General features: G+C 54.1%; 3 protein-coding genes across 6 annotated transcripts; all 3 read right to left on the reverse strand.

Annotated features, from left to right (window-relative positions):
* Positions 1 to 1,295: 1,295 nt before the first annotated feature.
* On the reverse strand, positions 1,296 to 8,760 carry CHRNB1 (cholinergic receptor nicotinic beta 1 subunit). Its single transcript, XM_058559835.1, has 11 exons — positions 8,668 to 8,760; positions 8,444 to 8,583; positions 7,762 to 7,806; positions 7,153 to 7,262; positions 6,941 to 7,049; positions 6,407 to 6,554; positions 5,872 to 6,081; positions 3,335 to 3,558; positions 2,676 to 2,851; positions 2,164 to 2,311; positions 1,296 to 1,868 (listed from the first exon to the last, which is right to left on the reverse strand). Exons 1-11 carry the CDS (start codon positions 8,723 to 8,725, stop codon positions 1,728 to 1,730), a joined length of 1,509 nt encoding a protein of 502 aa, XP_058415818.1. The 5' UTR covers positions 8,726 to 8,760; the 3' UTR covers positions 1,296 to 1,727.
* A 644-nt stretch (positions 8,761 to 9,404) lies between these two features.
* Positions 9,405 to 14,090, reverse strand: FGF11 (fibroblast growth factor 11). 2 transcript variants are annotated; one of them, XM_058559841.1, is made up of 5 exons: positions 13,778 to 14,090; positions 12,033 to 12,143; positions 11,735 to 11,838; positions 11,063 to 11,177; positions 9,405 to 10,789 (listed from the first exon to the last, which is right to left on the reverse strand). In XM_058559841.1, exons 1-5 carry the CDS (start codon positions 13,968 to 13,970, stop codon positions 10,719 to 10,721), a joined length of 594 nt encoding a protein of 197 aa, XP_058415824.1. In that variant the 5' UTR covers positions 13,971 to 14,090; the 3' UTR covers positions 9,405 to 10,718. The 2 variants fall into 2 exon arrangements, with proteins under 2 accessions (XP_058415824.1, XP_058415823.1); XM_058559840.1 differs by having other exon boundaries at positions 11,063 to 11,261.
* A 1,992-nt stretch (positions 14,091 to 16,082) lies between these two features.
* Positions 16,083 to 18,184, reverse strand: TMEM102 (transmembrane protein 102). 3 transcript variants are annotated; one of them, XM_058559838.1, is made up of 3 exons: positions 18,064 to 18,184; positions 17,514 to 17,746; positions 16,083 to 17,412 (listed from the first exon to the last, which is right to left on the reverse strand). In XM_058559838.1, the coding sequence occupies exons 2-3, from the start codon at positions 17,725 to 17,727 to the stop codon at positions 16,097 to 16,099; spliced, it is 1,530 nt and encodes a 509-aa protein (XP_058415821.1). In that variant the 5' UTR covers positions 17,728 to 17,746; positions 18,064 to 18,184; the 3' UTR covers positions 16,083 to 16,096. The 3 variants fall into 3 exon arrangements, with proteins under 3 accessions (XP_058415821.1, XP_058415822.1, XP_058415820.1); XM_058559839.1 differs by having other exon boundaries at positions 17,514 to 17,868; XM_058559837.1 differs by lacking the exon at positions 18,064 to 18,184 and having other exon boundaries at positions 17,514 to 18,056.
* Positions 18,185 to 19,462: the final 1,278 nt, after the last annotated feature.

Genomic DNA, 19,462 nt, shown 5'->3' on the forward strand with positions numbered 1-19,462 from the left:
CCCCAGGCAGGAAGATTAATTCAGTCCAGTTTGCACAGCCTGCTGGGCACAAGATCTTCATGTCCCAGAAAAGCCCTGCCTTAAACCAGGTGCAAGCCTTTCTCCAAATTGAAAGGAAACTGAGGCACAAAATGTGTGATGGCCATAAGAGACAACAACTTTTCTTAGGTACTTCACCATAATTGCTGCAGCCACTAGGCTCAAGCTGACTTTGGTCTGGCCCCAGGCAGGAAGATTAATTCAGTCCAGTTTGCACAGCCTGCTGGGCACAAGATCTTCATGTCCCAGAAAAGCCCTGCCTTAAACCAGGTGCAAGCCTTTCTCCAAATTGAAAGGAAACTGAGGCACAAAATGTGTGATGGCCATAAGAGACAACAACTTTTCTTTTTTGACTCCTAGCGTCCCATTGGCTTCAACTCCTTGTCCCCCCTCCCGTGTAGTTTGTCTAGTGTGGTGGAGGGATGGGCAAGTAAAATGAGTGAAGCTGGTCAGGGGGGTGGGGGCTTTGAGGAATTCTGGAACAAATACCTTGACCAAAGTGGGCAGCCACTAATCAGCTCTAGCACATTGCTGCCAACAGGGGAGTTGGCCTGATGTTACTGTAGTTTTTAAAATTTTTCAAGAGAAGCCAGAAATCCAGATTTCTCTGGGAAATACCCAAATTTTAAAAGTAGCAAACTAATTCAAATTTAAAATTGTGTAAGCCAACAACATGGGCCAAACAACAGACACCAGTTTGCAACCTCTGATATATACCGTATAGTGCTTTTATTCCCATCTTCTCATATGATCCTCAGACTAGGAGGCAGATACTAGTATTAGCTTCATTTTACACATAGGGAAACTTAGGCACAGAGCAGTTTAATAGCTTGTCCAAAGTCAGCACCAAAGCTGGAACTTGAGTGTTTTTATTTTTTTTATTATTATTTTAAAAATTTTGTTTATTTATTTTTCCCCCAAAGCCCCAGTAGATAGTTGTATGTCATAGCAGCACATCCTTCTAGTTGCTGTATGTGGGACGCGGCCTCAGCATGGCTGGAGAAGCAGTGCATCAGTGCGCGCCCGGGATCCAAACCCGGGCTGTCAGCAGCGGAGCCTCGCACTCAACCGCTAAGCCACGGGGCCGGCCCTAACTTGAGTGTTTTTAAAGTGCAGTTTTTTTTTTTCTCATTACAAATGCATCCTTTTAGAAATAAGCTTTTTTTATCCTAAAGATAATACTGTTTGCAAAACATAATAAATTACAGAAAGGTAAAAATAAAGAAAAAATGACCACTAGTCCCAACACACAAACATAAGCACTATTAATTGGTGTATTTCCTTCCAGAAAAAATTCTTCCCTATTCATTCAACAAATGTAAAGCACCTACTATAGGTCAGGACTTGTGCTAGGTGCTGGAGATATTACATTGAACAAGATATAGTTCCTGCCCTCATAAGGCTTACCGTCTAGTTCTTGTTCTTTGTTCCATTTTACTGGGAGCCTAGGTGTTGATGTTCAAAGGAGCTTCTTCAAGAAGCCAAAGAGTAAATAACCTGATAGTGCATTCTGGTGGGCCCAAGGCCTCCTACTGCCCAGTCCCACTTCGGCTCTCTCCCCAGAAACGAAATGAGGAGGGGACTGGATGCCTAGTGAAGGAGTGAAGAGGCAGAAAGGGATAAGGTTTCAGAGTACTGCCGAACTCTCGATTTAACTGGTCCAGGACCTGAGTCTCGACCCTCTGCTCTCAAGGAAAGGGGTCGGCAGGGGGCAAGTGGTAAGTGGCGTCCAGGAAGATGACGAGGGTCCCGACGCTGGTGAAGATGATGAAGGTCCACAGGAAGAGGCGGTCCACGACCATGGCCACAAATTGCCAGTCTTCTTTCAGCTGGCGGTAGGCACAAGAAACTGTTCCTGAGCCCCAGATCCCCAGGGAAGGCCACTCCCAGAGACCCACACCCGGCTCTGGTCCTCCCACCACAGCTCTGAGACGAGGGCAGACTGCGGAACAGAGAAGTGCAAAACGGCCGGCGATGGATGGGAGGACAGAACCAATCGGAAAGCAGGGGGCGGGACCAAGTGAGGCAAACTTCCAGTCATAAATAAAACCGAGTGGTAGGGGCGAAGCTTGAGTTTGCGAATGGAATCGAGGCCCTGCCCTGCTCCACCCTCAGTGGGCTTACCGCGTCGTGGTCCTCCTGCTCTTGCAGCTGTCGAGCGATGTAGCTGATCGAGGAAACGACCTCCTGCAGCTCGGGGGGCAGGCCCACAGCCCGGCTTGGACCATCGATAAATCGCCGCATGTCCGGGACAGGCAGTTCAGGCTGGAACCTGAAAGGGGCGGGACTCTTTGGCCACGCCCCGGGCGCAAAGACACACAGCCAGAGCCAGCGCTCTAGGCCCCGCCCTAACTCCTTCCTCCAACACCCTGCCAGTTTTCAAACCTGACAGGGCCCTTCAGCCTCTCCCTGCCAGCGGGGAGACCTCGCCAGCCTTCCGCAATTCCTCTCATCCCTCTACGCTTTAGTTCTCTGCTTTACGCTAAGTGGGCAGCAGAAGGGATACTACAACTCCCATGATGCTCAACCACAGCATCTTCCGGGGGCCCAGGCCGCCTGCCTCCACACAGTCTTCTGGGAACTGAAGTTCTCCCTCCCTCTTACCTTCTGTGTGGGTGATGAAGAGTAGCTACTACCTGTTGGGTTTGGGGAAGAGAAAATCACTTGGTGGCTTCCGGATGAAATATTCATCTGTTCCCCGACCCCAGCCACTTCCTGGAGAATCCCTGAGGGCTACAGGTGGCGGCATCTTGTCTCTCTCAGGTTTGGGCCTCTTCAGACCCAGGTACAGAGGGAGTTTTTGGATGAAGATCTGCAGAGTAAAAGAAGAGTCGTGTTGGAGGGGGCTTTCATGACTCCAGACCAGAAGGGAAGCAGCTAACCACCCCCACGCAACATGCCCATTCCTGCGCATGCGTGCATACAAGGAAATGAAACCACACAGCTTAAAAGCTAAGTGGTTTGGGAAGCATCCTGAGTGGAAAGAATAGTTCAGAGGACTTCTACCCTGATAGTACCTAACGCTGAGAATGTTTCCCTGGGACCCAGGACGGGCAGTATTGATGATGAGAGTATGAGATCTATGAAATGATAATGATGGGAGGGTAACATTAATTGTGCAACGTTTCAACATCAACAGGCCTTGGCATTTCAACACTCTACCAGGAGTTGTAGTTCTCCCTCAGGTCTGTGAAAGGGAAGGTTGAAGATGGTGGGAGGGAGAAGTGATACCCAGACATAAAGCCAAATACTAGGACTGAAAGTTAACACAGGTTGTAGGCGGAGATCCTCTTACCTGACGGACCCAAAGGGGCATTTGGTGGGTGTGGGGTGAGCGATGGTGCAGGTTGAGGACTACGACGCTAAGGATGACTGAGAAGGTGACGAGGACCATGGTAAACATGAGGTACTTGATAATGATGGGGACAGACAAGGAGGTCTCAGGCACTTTGTCTGCCAGCAGCAGCAGGAACACGGTAAGGGTCAGCAGGGCAAAGATTGAGAGCCCCATCTTCTCTCCTTAGGAGGCAGAAGGGAAGGTGGAAGGATTAGGCTTTGCCCAAAAGCCATCACTATGCCATAATCGGTCACCATGTTTCCAGCCCATTCAAGGACAGTCTTTTGGAAAGGCCAACTGCATGCAAATGACTCCTACATTTATAACTCTAGTGTGAACTTACTCCACTAAACTCCAGACTTATATCCACCTGCCTACTTAACCTCTCCACTTGGATGTCCAATAGACATTTCAAACTTAACATGTCCAAAACCTAATTCTCTCACCAGCAACTCCTCCCATAGTTTTGCCCATTTCATAAATGACAACTCCATCTTTCCTGTGGCTCAGGCCAAATCTTTTGAGTCATTCTCAACTCTCCTCTCTCTCTCATTCCATATCCAATCCATAGCTCTACCTTCAAAGTATATCCTTAAACTGATGACATCACATCTACCACTACCACCCTGGTACAAACCACCATTACCTCAGGTCTGAGTTATTATAAAGGCGTCCTCTTTGCTTCTTCCTTTGCCCCCCTGCTGACTGTTCTCAACAGAGCAGCCAGATTGATTCTGTCAAAATGTAAATCAGATCATATCACTGCTCTTCTCAAAACCTTCCAGTGGCTTCCTGTCTCCTTCAACATAAAAGCCAAAGTCCTTAGTATGGTCTACAAGCCCTTCCCATTAGCTCTCTGACTTCATCTCCTACTGTTTTCTCTCTTGCTTCATTCAGTTACATTGGCTATTTCTTGAATTATGCAAGGCATACTCACTCTCATCTCAGGGCCTTTGCATTCACTGTTAACACTTGGTACATTATTCCCCTAGATATCTGTCAGGGTCATTCTCTCACCTCCTTCAAGTCTTTGTTCAAATATTGATCAAATATTCCCTTTTTAGTGAGGCATTCATGGACCATCCTGTTTTTAAATTGCAACCCCTGCCCTCATTCTCATCCTCCCCAACCCCTTTTCCTACTGTATTTTCCTCCTTAGGACTTGTCCTCTTCTAATACACTATCTAATGGATTTATTTATTATGTTTATTGACTGTCTCCCCCACTAGAATATAAATTCCATGAGAGCAGGGATTTTTGTCTCTTTTTTTCACCAATGTATTCCCAGTGCCTTGCACATTATGGATGCTCAACAAATATTGCTGCATGAATGAATGGACCAACCACTGTAGCATTTTCAGGAACTATATAGCAATTTGAGGGATCTAAAAATGAAACAAAATATATAAGGATATACCGGGTGGCTTATTATTCTTGTGGCATACAACAGACCTGCAAACTTCATGAAGGTATTGAAATAAATAACTTTTATGGTCTGCTCTACTTTAGTCCTTTAGTATTGGGTTCCAAGACTTGCCTTGTTCCAGGAGGAAGTAGAAGTTACATTTGGAAGTGTGTTCTAGAGCTGCATCCCTCTCCTTCCCTAGACAGAGGACTTGATTCCAGAGAGAAGGAAAGCATGTTTTGAATACCAGAGTTAAAGATATCATATCGGTCTCTGAATCAGACCAGCACTAACCAGAGTTGGAATAGCGACACTGCCTCTATCTAACTGTGTAATGTCAGACAAATGACTTAAACTCTCTCAGCCTGTTTATCTTCCTCTGTAAAATGGGAAGACAATTCAGTATTTACCTCACAGAGTTGTTATAAAGATTAGAATTGAGTTAATATATGTAACATGTTAATTGTATTACCTTATAGCAAGTCTTTGCTCAAAAAGAGCAAAGACAATACCAACACTTACATAGAATTTACCGGGTACCAGGCATAGTTTTATTAACTCAGTTAATCCTCAAAATAATCCTATGTGATAGGGACAATGGTTGTCCCCCTTTCCAGATCAGGAAACTGAGACACAGAGATTAAGGAATTTGCCCAAGGTTACACTGTTACTACATTATGCTATCTCCTAGAGAAATGTTGGCTATTATTTCCAAGAGAGATAGGAGATTAAGGGACTAGCAGGTGGGGGAGGGAGGAAGCCAGGAATGGGGAAAGGGAAAGGGAGAGTTGTTTAAGCCTGGGAATTTTTTGGTCACAGGAATAGTGGTTCCGAGGATGAGATCCTAGGATTCTGAAGGGTAGAGTTCAGAAGTTACTGGGTGGACAGAACTGGGCAGCAGAGGGGAGGCAGAGCCTGTGGTTGGAGAGAAAACCTGGATCCAGATGAAAAGGCTCTGGTTGAAGGGAAAACCTGGGTGAGATAACTAAAGCACGATCCATGATGGCTTGAGTTGGCAGGAAAACCTTGCCTGGATTAAGGGTGAAGAGGAAGAGGTAATAAGGAGAGCTGGGGCCTTTTGCCCCCTTACCTGCATCTGGCGGCAGGTAGAAGACAAAGATGGCCAGGAGAGTGATGAGGATACATGGGGCAATGACATTGACCAGGTAGAAGAGAGGCTTCCGGCGAATGATGAGGTAGAAGGTGACTTCTTCACGCTGTCCTTCCCCTGCTCCCCTAGGATCCACCGGATGCTGGATTAGCCGAGAAGGTTTGTGGATAATCTCCCATTGGCCATTCTCTTGGTGGGGAAGGGGAAGAAGAGCAGAAGAAGGGGACACAGATGTGGACCTGTCCTTGTCGGTGCCAGATAGGGCTTTCTCTGCCACATCCTAGAGCAGAGGGGGCTGATGTGCTAATGAGCTAGCTGTGGACCCTGTGCTGGGCAGCCCATCTCTAATAAACTTTAATAAGTCTCAATTGTCATATCTGAAAAACGTAGATAGTCGTACCTATCTTGTTGACTCCACAGGGTTGTTTTGGGCATCACTGATGGAGTATATTTATCAGCGTGTTAGAAACTGGAAATCATAAAGCCCATGGCCGTGGGAGCCATGCCCACTCACCAATGAAGGTCCCTTCATGAATGTGCACTTCCTGCCGCTCCTGCCCACCAGGACCCGAGCCAGTCTGCAGGCTGACCTCTGAGCTGTCATAGCTATAGGAACTGAACACCATGGTACAGTTCTGCCAGTCAAAGGGGAAGTAGGTGACCTGGATGGAGTGGGGAGTCACTCGAGCTGCCAGAGAACTGGTCAGGGCTAGGGGAGTTGGGGAGGTCATGGGGCAGATAGGGGTCAGAGGAGATGGGGCACCAGGGAGACAGGGACCACCAGGGGAGGTCACAGGGAAGTGGGGTCACAGAGGAATTGGAAGGTTATTAGGGGAGGCCATGGGTAATGGAGGAGGGTTATGAGGAAGACTGGAAGTCAATGAAAGTGGACAGAGAAGATGAAACTCAACTGATCAGGAGGGCGAGAGAGATGTGAGGGTCATGGGGGATAATGGAGGAGGGAGGGGAGTCTCTGGGAAGTCAGGATGTCTGAGGAGAGGGCAGATTTCTGAGAGCGCCTTGAGCCTCGCCGGCTGAGCCTAAAGACCTGGATGCTGCAGCTGCTGTGATAGATGCCCGGGGGTTGCCAGCGCACGGAGCCATCGGAGGACACCACGACGTTTATGTCCAGAGCAACGTCAAAATTTCCGTCATTGCTGCAGGGAAGGAATCTTCTCATCTAGGATCAGGACCGGCCCTCCGGAGGCCCCGCCTCTATGGAGGCCCCGCCCCACCACCCAGACTTTAGGAGGATCCTACTTGTTTAGGAGCACCACGTCTGGTAGCCACACGGATTCGGCCGTGATGCGGAGTGATTCGATGCCCTCGTACTCTGCAGGGTTCCAGCTCAGCCTGTAGTCAGTCCACTCCTAGGGAAGCAGAGGCTGAGGGGCTGTCCCGAGCTAGAGGCTGGGAGGAGACTTGGGATGTCCGAAGGAAGCCCGGGAGTGCAAGTGAGGGGAGCAGCGCGGGCATGGGCTGTGGTTCTGATTCCGGCTTCACCTGCACTCGCTGGAACCCCATCAGCTAATTTCCCCTTCCCTCGCACCGGTCCCCAGTTTTTTAGTCTGTAAAATGAGGAGGTTGCACTAGCTGTCCTCTAAAACACTGGTTTTCAAACTGCAGTTCGCGACCCTTTAGCGGGTCGAGAATCAAATTAGTGGCCCCAAACCAGTGTAAAAAAAATTAGAATGAAATATGCATGTAGTGCAACTCCCATAGTAAAGATAGGTATTGTTTCCTGAAGCTTCTGTTTCAGTTATTTGTGTTTTCTGAGGTGGTGAAGCAAAAAATATTCACTGGGCCAGACATTCGAGGAAATTGTAAAGGCAGCAGGACGCCCTTTCCCACCCGGTGGGGTCTCCGTACCAGGTCTAAGTACACCTTTGTGCTCATCTCCTCATCCTTCTCGTTCTAGAAGGGAAAAGTTTAAAGGGTAGAAGTGATGTAAGTGTAGAGAAATGAGGGGGCTGGGCGGGTCAAGCGCTCCCTGGAAACTCCCTCCTTTTTCTGAGTCCCGCTCTCCTGGGTGCAAGCCCCGCCTCCTAGAAGCTGCGTTAGTTTAAGCCCCGCCTCTATCTCAGACATATCCTGTGGTCTATACTGCCAGCCAATTCGTCTAGCAACCCCGCCGGCCCTCCGCTTGGTTCGGTCCGGGGCCCCACCCACAGCTCGTAATTCACCAAGCTCTGAACCTCCGCCTGTTGTTGTTTATTGACGTTGTCCGGCACCAAGCTCCGCCCCAGCCTGTGACCCCGCCTCAAGGCCCGCCCCCCAGCCTGTCAATCGGCCCCAGCTGCACTTCAAGATCCGCCCACAGGCCCGTTCCTCACCCTACCCTGCTCTACCCTTGGCCTGTTCGGCAGTCACGCCCACAGATGGTCCACTGGTCCAATTTCGACCCAATATCTGATAACAGCCCGTCCATCTCTTAGCCTGGCCTCGTCTCAGGCCCCGCCCCGAACCGTCCCTGGGTCCTGCCTTGCCTAGGGAGGGCCACGCCCCCAGCCGGTCAGTGGGCCGGACCTCAAACCCTCGCGTGCGCCCTCACCAGGCTGATGAGTTGCGCCAAGCTGAGACCAATGCTGACCCCGACGCGGTCTCCCACCTCCCGCGCCGGCCGCACCGAGCTGTCATAGCCCGAGAAAAGTTTCTCGCGGAGTCGGCCCTCTGCCTCGGAGCCGCGGGCGCCTGGAGGAGGAGAGCACTAGTGAAGCTATGGTGCCTGGCCATGACCTCTGGCCCTGTCACTGCCCCTTTGAGGCCCAGACTTACCCGGGGCGAGCGGCGCCCCCAGCGCCCCCAGCAGCAGCAGCAGAACCGCTAGGGTCATAGCCCAGCCGCGTCGCTCAGTGAGTTCGCTCGGTGAGCCGCAGGGACAGCCAGCTCAAGGGAAGTGACGAGGCGCCCAGGAATGTGCACCTGTTGTTGGGGGGCAGCCGCCAGCCCACCCGCCCCGCCCCTGGGACTTAGTCCCGCCCAGAGCAACTGCCAATGCCTGCCACCCACAGAGGACAGACAACACCTCAGTTGTATAAATCGTCTTTAATTGAGAAAGCATGGAGTGGAGACCGGGTCTCCTGGGAGCAGAGCCAGGAGATGAGTGGAGCCTGAGCCGGGTCTGTGTGGGTGAGGGGAGCATCTACCCCTCTTGCAACAAGCCAGAAGTAGAAAGAGCCTGAAGAACAGTGACCTGCCTCTGAGCCCGAGCCCCTCCCTTCAGGGCCTCCTCAGTCTACCCTGTCCAGGTCTGAGGCTACTCAGTCTCCCTCCTAGCTCACTAGTGTCTTCCTGATCTTTTTCAGGCCTGCCCCTAGCTCTCCACGTTTTTCAGAAAAATCTAATTAGGTCCCTTTTGGGTACCTAAAACCCAGCTGAGGTTATAAGCTGTAAGGTAAAGCAAGTCCTATTCAGTTAGAAGCTCTAGGGGTGTATGAGGTCTAGCGCCCATGATGGGTGGGACTTATTGCTGAATTGGGATCTCCTCACTGGGGCGGGGGGGGGGGGGGGGGGGGGGGGAGTCAAGGATATGTCCACTTTGTCCTTTTTATTCTAGACTCATTACCCTAAAGCCCTCAGCTTTAAAGGGGACCTGGAAGGAATTCCTGCTGAGGTAGCTAAGTGTTCACGTCCCCCAAACCCAAGCACAGGTCCAGTCATGCCATGGTTTTGGCCCCTTTCCCATCCTAGCTTCCCTAATGCGAGCCAGAGATTCCTTCCAAAACTCCTCTGCCCTTCCTCAGACTCTGTTTCCCTGGCAGGACCCCAGCTGAATTTCAGGAGCTAGAAACTGCATGTAAAAATAAGGTTAGCACTCTATAGGAAGAATACGATTTTTAGAAAATTATCTAGGAAAACAAGAAGTGATTCTTGATTCATGCAGAAGTTAATTCTTTATAAATCATAACTGGGTTCTTTCCAGAGCTCATTGTTAATAGGTATCACTAGAGAAGGTGGGAGGGTGGGTCTAGAACTTAACTCTAGAGCAATAATATGGCTATACAGGCCCCAGTTCCATCCTGGAGGGAAAGGCTGAGAGTCGGGGTCTATGTCCTAAAGCTGAGATTCAAAAAGAAACATGGCTCCATATGTGTCTAGAACTCCATGCTCTAGAATTGGGTGTCTCTGGGATAGGAAAGTTAAACCTGTGGTGATCTGAGACTGGTCCCAGTCAGGCCAAGGCCAACAGCTGGACAGGGCTCAACATCAGCCTCTTTCTACTTGGAAACCATGGGTCCACCTGGGTCAAGGACAGAGCCTGATGGGTCCAGAACAGAGCCTGGCAGCATGCCTGTGTTCCAGCACAGAGCCTTAATGCAGAAATGGCCCTGGCTGGGGTGCCTGGTGTTCCAGAACCTGTCCAGAACAAGGCAGAAGGCGGAGTAGGGAAATAAGGAAACTAATCCTGAGCTCCAGTGGACCTATAAATCTACGGTTCAGTGGCAATGAAAAGGCCATAGGGCTCCAGGAACTGGATGAGCCTGCGGAGGAGAGTATTTATGCCCTGGTTCTGTCAGTTTTGGAACCCCCAGTGCCCTTTGGGGGAAAGGCTTTGGAGGTGTGTGAGTGTGGAAGGAAAGAAGTGATCAGCCAGGACCATTTTCAGATATCTCCCTCTCTGACCTCCTCCTGGGTCCAAGGATCTAAGGGTCTCAGCAGCCCCAGAAGTCACAGCCAGCCCCTAGGCTCCCTCAGGGTAGAGCAGCTGGTGGGACCTGGCTGCTCAGGGCATAAGTGTGGCAGCAGGCGAGAGAGCAGGGCAAGGAGCAGGTGATGGTGGCTGGCTCAGTGCAAGCGCAGGGAGCCTCCAGTCCAGGGACTACATTTCAGGGGGCAAGGGGACTGGAAGGGGAGGTCTCAGGGACACTGTGGAGAGAAGGCTCCCGGTACATGGCCACTGTGAAGGGGAGAGAGACGAGCAGGAAAGAGAGTTAGGCACAGAGAGACCTAGGTAGAATCAGAGCTCTGAAAGGGCTCCTTTCTCCTACACTTACCCTTGGGGAACCCCAACCCACAGGAAGAGAGCTCCACAAACCCCCAAAGGCCAAAGCCTTCCTGGCCTTACTTGTCATACCAGGTGTCCTCTTAACACTTGTAGCCCCTGAGCTAAATATCGATGTCAAGGTCAATACCCTCCCATGTGGCCCACCTTTTCTTGAGTCATACTCACCCTCCAGGAGCTTGGGCACAAAGTGGGCAGCTGCCTTGGTCTTCTTGACTCGATTTCCCTTCATGACTCGACCTTTCTTGTCCAGGCCCAGGTACCAGGCCCGGCCAGAACGGCACTGGCGATAGAGAGCAGAGGCGTACAGGACATAGTAATTCTCAAAGACGCACTCCTTAAAGCGACACTCAGCTGTGAAATGTGGCTGAGGGGACAAAGACCCAGAAAGGCACACAGACAGAGACAAAAAGACACATCACTGGACAGAAGGCAGCCCTGGGAAGAACAAGCCAGGATATAATCCACACATTTCGGGCTGGGAGGGCCAACTTCTGAGCCCACGCAGAAACTGGGAGAAAAAGAGGATGAGGAAGGCCCCTGAGGGTCAGGAACTAGACTTTTGGGAGCCCTGGAATAAGAAGATACCTTCTCTCTACTCTACTCCCAACCTCTCACAGTCCCCTATCGTGAATGACTTCAGGGAAGTGAGTAATAATGAAGTCGAGAGGAGGTAGGACAAGAAATGGCGGCCCTAAAAGGCTGAGAGAGTTGGACATTCAAAGAGCCTGGGGGTATCTGGGGGGCTGTGCAAGGAGTAGGGATTGGATGGACCCTAGAGGAGGTGCTCTGATGTGGGCGAGTCCCCAAACCCCAGGCCACTCAGCCTCACTGTCTCACCGAGCTGTAGAGCAGCCCCTCAGCATTCATGGCCATGTAGTGACCCAGCTTGGCACTCTGGATGGTGACCACACGGAGCCCCACTGGGATCAGGTTGAAGTGCGCTGGGGGTGGAGAGAGCGGGCATCAGTACCCCAGGCCTCGAACCCCCATCTAAGCTCCCCCCATCCCAGCTCCACTTCTGCCCTTGGGGGATCAAAGAGCCAGACTGAAAACAACAGAACCTGAAAGGGAATAGGATTGTCATCTCCTAGCCCCATCTCCCCCTTCCCACCCAGCCACTGGCTTCCCCTCTCACTGAAAGAGCTGGTGTCCTCGGGGGTGCCCTGGATGCTCCCGTCAGGATTCGCCTGGAGGTAGAAACCCTGGCGGCAGAACAGTTTGGTGACGATGCCTTTGAGCTGAGGCTCTGGAGAGAGAGACATTCGTCTTTGAAAATGACATCTCTGTTCCCAGAAACATTTCTACACTTGGCGGGATCAGAAGAAACAAACAAAGGAGAATGGAGGGAAGGAAGAGGGTCCCAGGGCCCCAGCTCTTGGATCCTCCAAGCAAGCTCTCTCCCACCTCTCTTTGACTCCTGAGAAAGCTGGGGTGTGGGTCCCTTCTGCTTCCTCTAACCACCAGCTTTCAGTTTAATTTATTGAAATTTATTGAAATTGCTTAATTCCTACTCTACAGCTCAACCAGAAGCAGGGGGAGGGGAGAAGAGGGAAGAGGAAGGGGAGAGATACATCAAAAGGCAGAGGACAGTGGGAGACAGGCAGGGCTGCTGAAGGGGCAGTGTGTTTGCGAATGTGGGGGGCAGCAAAGTGACCACAAGGTAGGGGCGCCCCCTCAGGAGTGGGGGTGGGACTGGGCCTGACGCTGACTCAGCACCTGCTGCTGCGGCTGCCGCTTGCTTGGCGCGGGCCTTGCCTTGGCCCAGCGCCGGCCTGTCTGACACTGACCCATCTGTCTGTCTGTCTGTCTGTCAGTCTGCTGGCTCCCGGGGGGCCCAGCCCTCCCTGAGGCTCAGCCAGGTAACCCGCCTGGGGTGGGGGACATTCGGTACCAAATCAAGGAAATGGGGGAGGGGGCTGGGGAGCTGGCGAGGCAGGCTGAGTCACGTGGGGCCCGGTCCCACTCAAAGGGTGGGCTGCGGACCGTACCACTGTGGAGGGCCGGCGGCGGGGAGAGGAGACCGCGAAGGGGCCACCCCCAGGAGAGCTGGGAGCGGGCGGGACCGAGGCCAGAGGGACTCCCTGCCTGTCGTAACTGGACGGGGACTACACGCTAACCCTCATAGCTCTCCTTCCCCGTCGCTTGCTCTAGGCCGACTTCCCTGTACCTCCTCGTAGGTGGTACAACCCCCAGTCTCCGTGCAGGTCTCCAGCCATGTACTGTGTCTGAGTTCCTGGCGGCAGAGGGTCCCCTGAGTATGTGGGACCCGATTTTGGAGTCGCGTAGGGGGTAACGGGGGGGTGCCCAGTTCCCTTCTTGAAGCGCAGGTCACGGGAGGATGGCGCACAGAGAGGGGGACTGGTGAGGTAGCTGCAAGGACAGCCGGGGGAGAGGAGCGGGGATTGGCGCCGAGCCAGGCAAGCTCGGCCAGAAGGAGTCCAGCCGAGGCGGGGAGGAGCGGGAGAACCGGGGCGGGGGCGGGGCTGCCGGAGCTGCAGAAACCCTCGAGGTGACCCAGGCGTCCGGAACCCCCAGCCCCTCCGCTCGGGATTGCAAGAATCGCGAGAGCCGGCACGTAGGCGGAGAACGGTGGGGGTGGGGATTCCTGTGTTGGGGGCGGCGAGCAGGAGCTGTGAGGCTTAGGGGCCCCCGACTTAGCCCCTCAAGCTTTCCCCTTGCCCTCGAAAGCAAGGAGACTCGAGGTTATGGACAAAAGAGAAGGGAAACTGAGGCATAGTCTGGCAGAGACTTTGTTGTCCTGGCCCACCCCCTTTCACTTTCGGGGAGCGCCCTCAGTCGGGCCGCATTCTTCAGAGTCTCTGGCCTCAACCTCCCAGGCAGAGAGACCCAAGGCCCGGAGACCCCGCCCCAGCCACTCACCCGGGCCGCGATCTGGCCGCGCGGGCAGCCCCCCGCACAGTTGCACCTTGGACAGCAAGATGAGGAGCTGCTTCTGGCAAAGGGACTTGGTGCCGCGGGGACACACGCGTCGCTGCGCCGACACAGGCCGGCTGCCCCCGGGCTCGCGGACCTCCCGCTTCTGCCGGATCAGGCTACTGGCCAGCGCCGCCATGGCGCCCCAGGAAGAGACACCCCCAAACCAGCAAGCGCCCGAAGCGCGCTGGGCTCCTCCAGAGAAGCCCGCTCACCAGGGCATGCTCGACACTACAGTCCCGATTCTGCGCCCCACCAACAGGACCTGAGGATAAGCCCTAGACCCTTCCCCCCCACCCCTTTACACCAGCTCCCACCCTTGGGCCCCGTCTTAGCTCCGGACCCAGCAGCCTATGTACCTCTCAGTAGACCCCACCCTCGACTTTCGCCCCCTACTGAAAACTCTCCCTTTCCCTGCTCTCCAGCGTCCCTGTTCCCACTTCCGCTATCCCAAAGCCAAGACCCTCAAAATTTCCAAGATGTAGTTCCAATATCCCCAGGCACTTTTCCACCCTATTTTGGGGCCCTGCACTCCTGCCAAATCTACTCTTGTAATCTAAAAGGTGTGGGTCCTTAGCTTTGGGGATATATTAGCTCACCCCACCCCATCCCTACTAGCGTGCTGCCAATGTCAGGGAGGAATCCAACCTTGGTGTCTTTGCCATCCTCTAAGTGGAGAGGATCCCCCACTTTTTTCACTGAAATCCCCAAAAACTATGTCTGGGAATATCCAAGCTGTCCGTGGTCAGTGAGAAGGGGTTCCTAGACCCTGTCTCTGGACAATACCTTTTTTTTCACCAAGTCACTCCCATTTCTAGTGGCACTGGGTTCCCGCGGTTGAGCCCCTTTCCTCACCTTGTTATCCTCCTCTCCTTTTGAAGCCACATCCAAAGCCTCCCTTCCTAATGGATACACCAGGTTGTTGTCTGGAGGTCCCTCCCTTACCTGGAAATAAGGAGCATCCGGTTTTTCTGCTTCTTTTTTTTTTTTTCCTGGCTGTCCCTTAATTTCCTCGGGGACAGCTGGTGCTGTTTAGATCCCACGCCCTCTAATCCATTCAGCCCCCTCAGCGAGGAGTGCACCCACGTTGTCACCAATCCCCAAATGTGAACAGGCCCCCTACAAGTCAGAGCGCATCAGAGCTTCCTGCGACAGAGCTTCGTCTCCTCCCCGGGACTGCCTACAGCACCCCCTCTTCCTTCCCCGACGCCCCTCAACCTGTCCTGTCTTGTTGATCCGGCGACAGGTGGCGCTGGCTCCGGTTCCAGGCTCCCCCCCCCCCCGTCCTCTGCAAGCGGAGCTTCCCCCCAAGCCCGGCTAGGCGCCCAGGACCCCAGGAAGGAGTGAGGGTGTCTCCGCAGAGCGCCCTGGTACAGCGAAGTCAGAGCACTGGGCCTGGCCGCTGGACCAAGCCGAGCGGCGGGAGCGCGGCAGCGGCAGCGGCTGTTGGGGAGCTGAGGCGGCGGCGGCGACAGCAGCTCCCCCTCCTCGGAGAGCCGGCCCGGGGGCGGGGCAGGGGGCGGAGACGCTGGGAAAGAGTGGGGTGAAGCTGGGCGGGCGGAACCCCAGGGTTCCTTGGAGGCAGGGAGTGGGGACGGTCTTAGAGGCAGGCAGAGTGGAGGCAAGGCCGCATGTCTCGGGGTTCAGAGGAGGAGGGACAAGGAGGCGACTCCACTGAATGGAACCCTGGATGGGGGGAGAGGTTGGGCTTAAGGCAGACGGAATGGCGGACGCCCCAAGAATGGAGAAAGGGAAGAGACTCTACTGCCCAGGATGGGAGTTCACAACTGGATGAGGAAAGTGGGGGCAATAACTGAAGAGATGGGGGTAGTGGTGAGATCTAGCCTGGGGTGAAATCCGGCCTCATTAATATCTCTGCTTTTGTGTGAGCCAAATTGGTCAGTCCCTGGTCTCCATACCTCTCTCCCTTCCACGTTTTGTCAGCAAAAAACATTCCCCCATCCTATTGACTCCTAAGAGAAAAGGCCATAAGAATTGGGGGGAGATGGTTACCGGAGGCTGCACCGGAGTGAGAGGGTTGCTGGCCACAGATTTGGAAAGTAGAGAGGCCGGAATGGAAGGACCTATGCCAAGAATGGGGCGGGAGGAGGGTGGGAGGATGGGGAGGAACCGGCGAGGAGGCCTTCTAGAAAGGGACCTTTGGGCAGGGCACTAGATCTGTCTCCCAGGCGAGGGGCGAGCAGTCACCCTCCACATCCCGCTGGCCAACAACAAGCACTTTCCACGCTGGTAGGAGCAGCGTCTTTAATGGGCCCCGCCTCCCACGCCAGCTAAGCCGCCCCCCTTGCGCGCAGCCTTGGCCTCCTCCACCGCTGCTCGCAGGGCCCCGGTAGGGTCCCCGCGGAGCCGGGCCAACGCTCCGAGCAGCGCAGCGGCGCTGTCCCCCGCACGCAGCTTTCGGCCGCTCAGAAAATAGTGGGGCAGCATCCTGGCCTCGAGCACACGGCCCAGCTCATCCAGCAGCCCGAGGCAGCAGGCGCCCGCATTCTCGGGCCGCGCCAGATAGAGCGCCGGCAGCCGCTCGCACGCCCAGTAAAGCAACGTCCGCAGGAGGTAGGGCGCCGCGGCCCGGGTCCCGGCCACCAGCGGGCGCAGCAGGGCCTGGGCCGCCCCGTGCGCTTGCAGCAACGGAGCGGGTATGCGCGCCTTGAGCGCCAGCTCCTGGCGGGCGAAGCAGAGCTGCCAGCCCGAAGCGCCCGGCCGCTCTGTGCTGCTGCCGGGCACCAGGTAGAAGGACGACTCGGAAGCCAGCGGGCCGGCCCACGAGTGGCTCCGAGCCCCTTCGGGCCAGCCGGTCACGGACACCACGGGGATCAGGTCGAAGAGCAGGAGGTGGCGCGGGGGGCCCGGCGTAGCCAGGAGGACGGTGGTGAACCCCTCGTGGCGGGCTGCGTGGACCAAGCGCGGGGCACCAGGGACCGGGAACAGAGACTCAGCGACCGCGGCCAAAGAAGCAAAGAACCACGCAGCCACCTGTGCGGGGCACAATGTGGGCCATGTCTCCCAAGCCTCCGACGGCTGTGGGACTGGGCTAACGTCGGCTGCTTTGGTGACGTCACCATTCAGTTTTTTCAATGGTGCGGGAAAGCCAAGATCGGTTACGTCTTGCCCAGGCGACTCGGGCCCCGAAATGTTACTAGGTGGTTTTTCCAAAGACACCTGCGGCTCATGCTCACTGATGTAACCATGCGGCTGGTCCACTGAGCTTTGCCAGTCCTTGGGACTTCCTTCACTTTCGGTTCTGTGGATCGAATCAAGTCCTCCTGGGACTGGGGGTCCTAGGCAATCCTGCCATGCCTCCCGGACCGAGGTTCCGCGTAACTGCTCTGGGAGACAGAGCCATGCGTAACAGGATTCCCTGTCCATTTGTAGCTCCTGCCCAGTGCTGTCTAGAGAAAACACCGGCACCAGGAGTGTGAAGCCGGCGTCGTAGTGAGGTCCCCGGGCGTAGGGACCTAGGGGTGCAGGCCCCAGATCCAGGGAGCCCTCGCGAATCCCGCCACGAAGCAACAAGAGCTCTGCCTGGGGAGGAAAGCGGGGGTCTCTGCGGTGAACAAGACCTAAGGGAAGAGAAGGGATTGTGAGGGCGTGACCCAAAGCCGGGGCTGGGTGGGGCGGGGCTGAGATCTGTGAGTTCCCGAAGGCAGAGAGGGTTACTTACCGAGCAAAGAGAAGACAAAGTCCTTGGCCCGGAGGAGGTCTGGTCCCGGCTTGGGCCCGTCACTCCAACTCTCCTGTACACCTAGCTCCTGGATCAACTGGGTTAGTTCCTGCAGCTGCGCTCCGGAGCAGAAGTCGATGTCCATGAGCGGCCGGGCTGGGGCTGGGGGCGGCGGGCCCCACCAGGGTGCACTCCCCCAGACCGTGGAAGCCATGTGGCTCTATCAATTTGGGCTAGGGAAAACACGGAGGGGAGAAAGCCTAGACGGGCCTTTCCTTTGCTGCTGAAAAGTCGCCCCGGTTCTTTTCTCTTCCCGAGGCCGAGAGAGTGCCCCAGAGACAGTCCGCCAATGGGTCTGCAGATGAAGGGCTCTGAATTTAGTCTTGAAAACGAACAAATACCTCCTCCGTCCTTGCCCTTTTCTCATATGCTAGTCCCCGCCCCCATGGACCAGTTCACCTGACTCAGCAGGTAAAAATTAGCTGTTGGACTCCTCCTACGGAATGCGATAGCCAGTCTCCTCCGCCGCCCCTTGTTTACCTCCCCTTACCTCTTTTTCGGAAGAGCCTATGGTCTGCGGCTTCCCTTTTCGGGGTAGCTACAAGGGTTGGGAAGAGAATGCATAAAATGATTCAACAGGTAACTTCTTCCTGCTGCCCATAAGGCCACGCCCCTAAATAGGGCCACGCCCTTTTCTGGAGGCTGTCAGGGTGGTTCCGGGCCGGCCCCGCCTCCAGTCAGAGTTCAGACTCTCCCTCTCTGCGGAGATCTCGCGCTATCCTAGGAGTTATAGTTTGTCTTCGGTGCTACCAAGGCGTTGGGGCCACGCCCCCATGTCCCTTCTTGTTCCGCTGAACTAGTGCCTGATGGAAGTTGTAGTTTCTGTGGAGATAAACTGTTCTGTGCCTTTCCAAGCCTAGGTCAACCCCATACAAACATTCCTTGGGGTTGGAGCAGAGGGGTAATGGGATGGATCTGAATAGCAAACAATAATGGGGAACATATTCTAGCGCCTGGGAGAAATAGGGGCCTCTACTCTCACGTGTGAGTAGAGGAGCCCTGGTCATTTGGATCTAGGAGGGTTCTTCCATGCAATTATAACTTCATTTTGGAAATGAGACTGCAGCCTAGAAAGGTTGCACATGACTTGTCCAAGGGCAGAGCTGAGCCAGAGAGTTGTTGGAAAGAGTTGTTGGGTGGGGAGGCATCTCTTGGAATTGGTGGTGGTGGTGTTAGGCAAGAACACACAGGTGGTGACCCAGGAATGGACGTCTGACTCAGGGAAGGCACATACATGTTAGCAATGCCCACCTCAGATACACATGAGTGGTGGCAGGGAAAACACTTTGGGGTCTCACAGCTCGTGTGTGTACACAGAAGAGTTATTAGGGCAGAAAATCAAGTCCAGAAGAAACTCCCAGCTGGGCCGGGGCAGGGCAATGGAAAATTATCAAGGGAAGGAAATTGCTTTCAGTAACCAATTGCTTTCAATAACCAATAGGAATAGCTTCAGTAAGCTATCAGGGACACAGCTTAAGTCCAGGATGAAACTAGGAGACAGAATAATAGGACAGAAAGATAGGAAACCAAGGACAAGGTCACAGATCAGGCCAATCCATCACTGGACCAGGGCTTCTTACAGTCTCATTTCCCCGGGGCCTGTCTCCAGAATGAGATAGGCCTAAGTCCATGGGCAAGAAAATTAAGCAGAGACACCCAGAAAAACTAGAGGCCTGTAAAGGAAGGGACTCTCAGAATCCAGAGCTCAATTTGGGGATGCCAGATCTCAGGGGTTCCTAGTCACTGACAAAGAGACCTCAAAACACAGCCCAGAACTGGGGAGGCAGGTTTCCATACATCTGATTGTGACCCAAAAGACTAGATCAGGAAAACTGAAGACTGGGCTCTTTCTCACAGTCTGGGGTAATCAGGCATCGGGCATCCCTACA

The sequence above is a fragment of the Diceros bicornis genome, chromosome 18 (assembly GCF_020826845.1).
Source record: "Diceros bicornis minor isolate mBicDic1 chromosome 18, mDicBic1.mat.cur, whole genome shotgun sequence".
Lineage (NCBI taxonomy): Eukaryota > Metazoa > Chordata > Mammalia > Perissodactyla > Rhinocerotidae > Diceros > Diceros bicornis.